The 9,860-nt window shown below is 39.4% G+C and overlaps 1 protein-coding gene across 10 annotated transcripts in view; it reads left to right on the top strand.

Moving 5' to 3' along the window:
* SLC4A10 (solute carrier family 4 member 10) overlaps nt 1–9,860 on the top strand; it is a 257,846-nt gene that overhangs the window by 237,325 nt on the left and 10,661 nt on the right. For all 10 annotated transcript variants that reach the window (XM_084797965.1, XM_084797968.1, XM_084797974.1 and 7 more), the window contains one exon: nt 6,510–6,577. In XM_084797965.1, coding sequence (XP_084654091.1) covers nt 6,510–6,577 — 68 coding nt within the window. The remainder of the gene's footprint in view (nt 1–6,509; nt 6,578–9,860) is intronic.

A 9,860-nucleotide genomic window follows, 5' to 3' on the forward strand; every position in this document is an offset into this window, starting at 1 on the left:
ATTGCAAACTGTTAAGTACGTCTTTCCTATAATAACTAGGTATTCTTTGTGAACAGTGACTCCCTACTATTGTTTATACTTTGAGAGTTTTAAAGGCTCCCACATAGATGCAGACTCTCCCCCCCCCCCATGGATAATAACTGAAGTTACCTGTTTTACTGCAGGTAAAGGGCAGAGCACAAGTCAGGTACAATAATATAACAGTCATAATGTTTTGCTATTAAAAAAAATAGAGTTCAGACTAAGGATGCAGTATTATTGAATTTATTAAAACACTAGAGTATGACAGATTAAATTTCCTATTTACCTTTTCATGGGCCTTTGGGTTTAAGGAAGCTAGCTGCTCACTATCATGAAAACATCTTATTTGGTTCCATCTTTTATACTTGTCTCACATTATTTCTTCCCACCTAGTTTCCCCTTCTCTTCCTGTACTCCTTCTGCTAATCCTTTATTTCCTTTGAGAATAAGGTTCGTATCTTTTTGTTTTTCTATCTCAGCACTTTGGCTTCCTGTCATGTAGACCATGTAGATGTACATTCATTAAGTGTCTCCTGAACTTCTTTGATGTGTACCAAGAACACAATGAAACTCAATCAATGCATGCTATTGAGTAGATTCCTTCTTTAAGCATCAACTTTCCTGTGGCTTATTGGATATGGAATTATTTATTTTCCTCTTATTTTGTACCTAAAAAAATTGCTTTGCTAACCATCTTCATTAAAAGATTGTCTTTAAATCATAGCATAAAACACCTCTATGTTCTTGTTGGCCAAACCCTTCCTTTGGGTGTTCCTTTACCACGTTGCAGTTGGGCATAGCATTGATGGGTCCTGTGTAAATGAAGTGCTGAATGGAAACCATGTTCAGCACCTCTGCCAATGTTAATACACTTCTGCAGCAGCTATCTGGCTAGTTTTATTCAACCTTCTGTCTTCTTGCGTGGCAAGATAACCTAGGCTGTGAAGATCATGGAAACTAGCTGCCTGATTTGATGGCTCCTGTATGGTTAGTCTCCACTTTTGTCTTCCCAGAAGTGCTGTTTAGGATGCAGCCAGTCCCCCCATCTCCACGCCCAGGCCCACCCAGCTCCCTTCTGGCACTGAAGACAGCAGCAGCGGCTGCTCTGCCACCCTTCACTTCAGATAAGCATGGCTTGGAAATGCTATCTTTAGAGGTGATGAGTTTTTGTTTGGATAGAGTGATGACTAGTATAAAGCCCACACATACTAACGAGCCTCAGAGTGCAAAATAATTATTGAAAGCAATTTGAGAGAAAAGTGGAAAATATTCAGGAAAAAAAAATTGTTCACAAAGCTTTGTTGCCAATGGGTCTGCCTTTTTGGCTGCCAGGTGACATAGAAGCTGATCTGCTCTTATTCTCTCTGGCTTGTTTTGCATTGTAGTCCTCATTAAATCATCCTGGTTGGCCAGAAGAGATGCTATGTATCATATGCTAATGAACAACCAAGGATGGATATATACTTTCTTTACATCTTAGTTTGTCTTGTATAACCTTTGGGATTGCTGATGATCTCTTTATGTGTTCTCATGTACAGTAATTTTAAAAAGTATAAAAAGTAACATTTTCTACATGAATGGATAGATAAGTTCTGACTCTGACTCCGTGGTTTGTTTCTGTTAATATATATGTTATTAAATATGGTTCATAAATAAGCCTTGATGAACTAAGTTGCAAGGAGTACCTCATTCTAAGCTGCAGACCAGCTCTCCTTATACTTAAACAACTCATTTTAACTAATGGTTTTCTCATTGTAAATTGAGTATAAATCTTTTCCCATGCGCTCATGTATTTGAATGTTTGGTCCCCAGAGAATAACACTGTTTTAGAAGATTATAGAAACTTTCAGGAAGTGAAGCCTCTCGAGAAAATTGTTTATTGGTGGTGGACCTTGAGCTTTTAGAGTCAAGTCCCACTTCCTATTGCTCTCTGCTTCCTCAATACCGAGGCAGTGTAACCAGCTCCCTCCCTCAGTCTCCTGCCATCATGCTGCCCCTGCCACAGGGGACTGTATTCCATCTTAAAAGTCAAAGCAACCCTTCCCTTTTTGTTATGTGTTTGTTCACAATAAGGAGAAAAGCAACTAATAGATTTGTTGCAGAGAAATAAGACCTGGATCATATGGTTGTTGGCTGTTAGAACAACAGCCCCTTTGTGGGAGGCATGTGTAAGAGTTTGGAACAAGACTAGAAAAAGATGATAATCCTGTAAATAGGCCTTTACTGGCTATCCCGGTGGAAGTTCAGAAGACAAGAATGCTGAAGGAAATGTTGACAGTGGAGGACCTGTCGTGCCTCGCTCGACCAGCAAGAAAGATGCGACCACCAGTTCTTCTCTCAAGCGGTTTACTCAGGCTTTGTTTCTTCTTTCTCGGAGAATCCCCTGAGCCACTCCCGTCACGCTCATTTATACCACCCAAACAGCCAATCACACTAAGCCACATCTCACACGCTGATAGTCTCATAGAGGCAGAGCTAATGCAAGCAGCGGGCCTTTTCCAAATAAGGGGTTGTTTGTCTAAATCGTGGCGGCTCTGGCTGCATGCCAGGCACCATCTTGGGGCGAGGTCCACAAAGGGCTCTGTGGCTCTCCACAGGACCAACTCCTGAGGCTTCAGAGGGAACCAAGGATTCTATTGGGAGTTGGACTAGAGACAATTTATGTCATATTCTGACTAAAACATTAGTCAAATCCAGCCTGCCTATGTCCTGAAAGCTTCAGAAAAATTGAATTTGAAAGTAATAGACTAAATGGTTTGGGGAAATGTCAAAATTGTGCAGGTATTCAGACTGTGTTGTGGCTGTCATTTACTGCTCTTATCCAGCTCCACAGTCAGAGAGCAACAAGTAGAACAGGAAGGTCTAAAAAATGTCCGGCTTGTAGGGGAAAGTGTGAGCTTACGGTTCTATGCAAGGTTTTTGCTGATAACACAAGTACAGTCTTTAGAGATTACCACCATTAATGAGAAATCTTGTGCTCTGTACAGTGATGTGAAAAAAATGACCTGAAGGTGAGACTCTACCCACAGTAGGCTCCATCTTGTGAAAACAGACGGACTGTAGTCTAAACTGAGAGTGCTGCTGAAGGTTCTGCCTCCTCAGAGACAACTGCCTGTGTATTTCCCTAGGGTCAGAATACAAAGGCTGATACAGTCGTCTTCAGAGAGCATATTCACCTTGAGCTGGTTGAAGGACGCACAGCCCTTTGTTGTAGTAGTTGTATAGGCATGGAAGATGCAAGAGTAAGAGAATCAATAAGGTTTTGCCAATGTTTCTGAAGGCCACTGGAAACAGGAAATGTATCACAGGTTGAATTCCTGCAAGAAGGCACCAAGAAAGAAATGTAGTTGTGTGTATGTGAAGTATGAAGTTGAAGACTGTGTTCCAAAGAAAACTTCATGTGGGAGATGCTGAAGTCACAGGGTTATTGCACAGGAAAGCCTGTAGCATGGAGTAAAGCTAGAAGGGAGATGCTATGTGTGCTGCAGGTAGTAAAACAAGAGAGATGGGACTACCCAAACTCTTTGGACCACACATGATTCCATCATAAGCTCTGATGCTTGGACATGAAGCTATAGGGTTTGGTGTTTGTCTTTCTGTGTTTTGGTCTTGCTTTTGTATGACCTTTCTACACCCCTGCTCTTCCATTTAGAAATGGAGAGTAGCTGGGTGTTGTGTCGCACACCTTTAATCCCAGCACTCAGGAGGCAGAGGCAGACAGATCTCAGTGGGTTCAAGGCCAGCCTGGTCTACAACACTAGTCCTGGACAGCCAAGGCTACACAGAAAACCCTGTCTTGAAAAAGCAATAAATAAATATAGAAATGGGGATGGTTACTCTGTACCATTGTGTGTTGAAAGTATTTAACTTTTTGTTTTGATTGTAGAGGAGTTCTTGGTTAAGATATTTCCTTGATTCTTAAAAGGGCAATGACCCTGTGAGAGAAGAGAGCAGAATTGTCTAGTTCCATTGTAAAGTGTCTTCTATAGACTTGTGTGTCTGAACACTTAGTTTCCAGCTAGTGACACGTTTTAGAGTGTTGTGGAACCTGGATGGGGTGGTCCCTCACTAGAGGAAATTGGTCACTGGGAGATCTTCAGGTTGTATATTTATAGTTGGGCATCTCTTCTGGCTTTCCTCCACTTCCTGACTGCTTATACCAGGTGCCTCATGTTCCTGCCACCACATCTCCCCTACCGTTAAGTCGTAAGCCCAAATAACCCCTCTTAAGCTGATTCTTGTCATGTACTTGGTCACGGAAGTGAGAAAATAACTCATGCACTACTCACTTTTTACTTCTAATAACACTGCTAATGATAATGCCATAAATGGGCTTTAAAAGAAGCAAATTCTTTATGAGACAGCACAGAAAGTGAATAGAATCATTCCCTTGGACACAAGAAGATATATAATTATCTCCACAGAGTATAATACAAAATGAGGTATCTGAGGGGAACATATAAGTAAAGTTAGTAGCAGAATTCATGTACCTCACATTATCACATGGCATAGCCTGGGCCTGGAGCATCTGGAGGCATCAGTGCTGTAGCAATCTCAGAGAGGCCTACCTTGATCAGCAGGTTGGAGGAAGGTGGCAAACATGAACTGAGACCTGCCTTCATGCATAGTCATAAGTAGCCAGCTGAAGACACATCTGAGAACACTTTGTCACTTGAAATAATAACAAATATGGCATTCAACATTTTGCATAATGTCAATAGCCAACACCATCTCTTTTTCAACTAGTAAACTAGCTCAACTGGGTTAGTTAAACTAAACTGAGTTTAGGCAGATGGTTTAAGTTAATCTGGTTAAACTTAGTTTGGTCCCATTAGCTATGCTAAGCTGAGGAGAGTGGGTAAGGAATGACCTTCGGTACTGGGCCTGCTTTCTCCCAGCATTTCCCAGTTGGGCAGAATCATCTGGTTCCTTGGGTCTGCACATCTTGGAGCTCTATTCCAGGAGTCAGAGCCAACAGTTCAAATATTTTTAAATGGTCTTAAATTATTAACTGAACTGGGCTAAGACCTGCTGATTCACTTAAAAATGAATGCCTTAAATAAGAGTGTGTGCCCATGCACACATACTGTCTACATCTAACATACATAATATATCTAAACATATATAGTGCATGCAAAATTTTAGTGGTACTCTCATTGAAAGATAAATAAGACATTTATATATGAGACCCATAAGTTTATCTATATTTCCAGTTTACAAACTAAGAATCTTATAAATGAAAAAATGTATACATGAATATAGTGTTTTCACCTTTTAGAGAAGGATGGAATATTTTTGCTCTTGTAAGAAGAATTCTGAAGCATGGAACAAAAACAATATACAGCTAACAAAGACATCTAAGTGGAGGGTTTTTTGTTAATTACTTCATCATGACAAGTCACAAATCTCTCAATCTCTCTCTCTCTCTCTCTCTCTCTCTCTCTCTCTCTCTCTCTCTCTCTCTCTCTCTCTCCCCCTCCCCCCGTGTGTGTGTGTGTGTGTGTGTGTGTGTGTGTGTGTCTGTCTGTCTGTCTGTCTGTCTGTCTGTCTGTCTGTCTCTGGAAGGTTATATATAGATATTCATATGGGTATGTATGTAATGTATGTATCTTCACACAGGTATGCATGGCCAGTTTCGGGTGTCTTTCTCTATCACTTCCTATGTTAATTTTTGAGAGGGCTGTGTGTCTTGGACTCTGGAGTTCACCTATTGACTAGGCAAGCTAGAAAAGCAGCTCCAGGACTTGCTTTTCTCCAGCACCCTGCACTGGGGTTCCACTCTCGGTACCCCTCTGCTTGTACATGGTGTCTGGGGATTTGAACTTAGGTCCTTATGCATGTTGCCAACTGAACCCTCTCTCTTTCAGCCCTAAATTTGTGTTTTGATGCATATGAGAAAGGATCTTCTGTCTTTTTCCATGCCTCTAGATCAATTCTCAAAACCTGGTTCCAGACCAGTATCAGCAACACTGTTAGAAGTGTAAATTTCTGTGCCCTCTCTAACTTCAGACCTACAGGATCTGAACCTCTAGGACCCAGGATATTTTTAGCACAGCCTGCAGGTGACTCTAAGGTAGAAGCTGAGAATCAGTCTCTGAATTTGTAACCCCCACCTCCTGCTAGTAGAGCATTTGGAGAATGTAAATTCAAGTTGGGAAAACTCTCCTTGCATTACCTATACTCTAGTTCTTGTACATTTTAATCTATTTTTAATACGCTTGAAAATTAGCCATGTTTTGAATAGGACGACATGAAGGAGATTGTTGTTAGCATTTAAATTACTTTGTGTTATGAGATTTTCATTAATTACTCCTCTTCTCAGTAGCTGAGGCTTTATTGAAAGGACCTGTGCTAGGATTAATAAGTGCAAACAAAGTGGAAGGTCGTGAGGTTAATGAGATAGTAAAACGTTAATCTGTGTTTCTTCTTTAAGGGAAAAGGGAGGCTCTTCAGGTTCACTTTATATACGTTTCTTTTTGTCATTCCAGGAAGAACAAAGTATGCTGGCCATGGAAGAGGAGGGCACAGTACAACTCCCACTGGAGGGGCACTACAGGTAAGCATATGTTTAGAGCACAGCAGTGAGAGTCATAGAACGTTCAGGTTACACTCGGCTTCTAAGAATTGCATAATGTGGAAGTTACTGAACTTGTGTTTTTTTTAAAAAAAAAATCTAAGACCAAGAGCTAAATTATAGCTTCCAGTAAGTTCTGCCAGCACTCGTTGTGTAGCAAAATGTATAAAATTAGGTGCGGACTGGGAGTTGTCTTTTCTTTTCATATTTTATAAGATGTATGAAAGATCACTTTCATGTTCTCAAACATTACCACCAGAAGACAGCTAGCTGTTCACTTCTAGCATAAGCGAGACCAGTATCTGTAAAGTGATCACAGGAAAAAATAGGAGGATTTCCTCCTAACCAAAGTCTCCTCCAAAAAGATAATACAATTTTTTCATTAAAGGACTCAGTCATGTCTGTCAATTAACAAAATACTCATGTAGTTCTGAGAAATACACCAATATTTTTGCACACAAAGACACCAAATCCAATGTTTTGTTAGTTACAGTGAAATTTTTACAGATATTTGCCACCTCTTCCTCCCTCACTTCCTTCCATTTCTTTTCTGTTCCCTTCCTCTCCTTCGCTGTTTCCCTCAGAAGTCAGCCAGGGCTAGACTCGTAGCATTTACTCTCTCCCTCCCTCTTCAAAAAAGTTTAGTTTTAGTAATTTTCTCCTAAAGTCTCTTTTAAGTCCCATTTTCGGGCCGAGAGTGTGGTTTTAAAGTTCTTAGTCTATTCCAGTAAATAAGTACAGATAAAATCTTTTAGGGGGAGATTTGCCATCGTACCTAAAAGACAAAGTGGCAAGGAATCCACTGAATCTCAGAGTCTTACTTTAACACCATACTCTGCCCAACCATTAGATGGAATCACCTGTGACCTAAATGTGGACACAATGGTGAGAGTGTTTTCGCTCTTCTTTTCATTCTTTCATTTAAAATACTCGCTTGAGATGAGTCAGTATATTCTCGGGTGAATTCTATTGGTACTAGTTTTATAACCTGTCATTCCAGAAGGCTTCTGTAGTTAAATAAGTTTTAAAATGGTCCAAACTGCATGCCAGTTTGTAAATTCATAAAGACTCTTTGTATACAAAATCATAAAAGTAGTACTACCTCCTTCAAATCTTATTTTTGATTATTGCAAACATTTCTAAGCCTTTTTGTTAATAAGACTATCTCATAATACCATGATATACTTGTTTTTCCTGTGATGCTCTCTTGGAAATTAGTTGCTCTCCTATTATTCTGAGTTTCTAGGAAGTTCCATTTTCAAGAAGGCTAGAGGAATTAAGGACACATCTTCAGACTGAGCAAGGCTCAGACCTGGTGCTTTGTTCACCCTAAATTCTGGATTTATTTTCTTCTTCTGAACAGCTACCAATGTAGTTGACATGAGGCCAGCTTAGAATTTTTATTGATGCAAATTTTTCACAATAAAGTATGCTACCTATATGTACTAAAAAAATAAAGATTTTTTTTTTAAGTTACAAAAGTTTTCACTTGCTCTGGGACTAGTTTACGCTGCCATTTGCTTATGTTTTTAACTCTTGGGAAGTTTTGAAGCATCATGAATGTTTTCTATAATTGTTGTAAATTTAAAAATGTATAAACAGAACAAAACTAAACTAACCAGCCAACCACCAGCATAGAACCTAATACTGTAGATGCCCCGGCTATGTGGGAAATGCTCGGGCAAAGGCATGAGCTGCATTCAATTTTAACAAATATCCACTGAGTAAATGCTATGTGTCTAGCCCTGGCTGACTTTTGAGGGAAACAGCTGTAACCAGTGATCTACAGTGCTCTTTGTCACATACATTGTATTCAAGTAAAATAGAGGGTATGGACAGAGTGTAAAAATACAAACAGCTAACACAGAGTTGTAGGTGGCAAAAAGAAGGACAGAAAGACAGAGAAAACAATTTAGGAGGCTTTAGTGGGTGGAACAGCAATTGTGGCAACATTGGCCTGCATGAGCAGGTGAAATTAGAACAGAATTGGAAGTGAAAGTCTGAGATCTGGGATGAATTAAGAAAACTGGAGAGATGGCCCAGCGGTTAGGAACACTGACTGCTCTTCCAGAGGTCATGAGTTCAATTCCCAGCAACCACATGGTGGCTCACAGCCATCTATAATGTGATCTGATGCCTGCGGGTGTGCATGCAGGCAGAGCGCTGTATACATAATAATAAATAAATCTTTTTTAAAAAAGAAAAGGAAACTGTAGCCCAAATCTATATCTATACTAGTAGAATATTCTCTTTAGATTTTCAGATACTTTTTAATTTTTGAGGGAGTTGCATTATGCTATACAACTATATATTGTAGTCAACTATATATATATATATATATATATATATATATATATATATATATATATATATAATGAAATATTATTCAGCCTTAAAAGGAGAGAAAATTAGGCATCTGGAGAAACTTCATAGGCAATGGGAAAATCTAAACCAGTGGTTCTCAATGTGTGGGTTTGTGACTCTTTTTGTAGGCATCCCGCATATCAGGATGCCTGCACATCAGATATTTACATTATGATTCATAACAATAGCAAAATTACATGAAATAGCAATGAAATGCTTTAATGGTTGTGGCTCACCACGCGAACATGATGATGATGGGGCAAGGGACTGAAGAGCAGGCACGTAGAAACTGATCTCTGTGATGGGGAATGAATTAACCCAGCTGGAGCCCAGATCTATAGCTACACAACCAGTTCTTCTCTTTAGGTCTTCTGATACTTTTTACTAATAGATAGTTGGTTAACGCTTCTCAATTTTTATTATTAAAAATGTGCTATTATAATAAACAAAACTAAATAATATTCAACCTTAAAAGGAGAGAAATGTAAGCATATGTTAAGACATCTTGAACTATAAGGACTTTTTTGTCAAATGAAATAGGTTAGTGACACACAAAAACCAAACATTGTGTGTTCCACTTTCCATGAGACACTTAAAATAGCTGGAACAATAGAGACAGACCACGCAGTGGTGGTCACTAGGGCCTGAGAAAGGAGGACGTGGAGGGTTGTTGTTTTGTTTTGTTTTGTTTTGTTTTTAAGATTGTAATGATCTGACTTTATTTTACACTAGGTAGGGGGCACAAAGCAATCCTCTTTAATAAAGTTGACAATTAGCTTCACTTAGAACATTTTAACAGTGCACGAGGGTTGTTGTTTAATGGATATAAAATATTCAGATCTATAGGATGAAAGATTTCTGAAGACAAATGGTAGTAGTGGGCTACAAATTGTAAATGCTG

Source organism: Acomys minous (genome assembly GCF_964271855.1).
Source record: "Acomys minous genome assembly, chromosome: 10".
Taxonomy (NCBI): Eukaryota; Metazoa; Chordata; class Mammalia; order Rodentia; family Muridae; genus Acomys; species Acomys minous.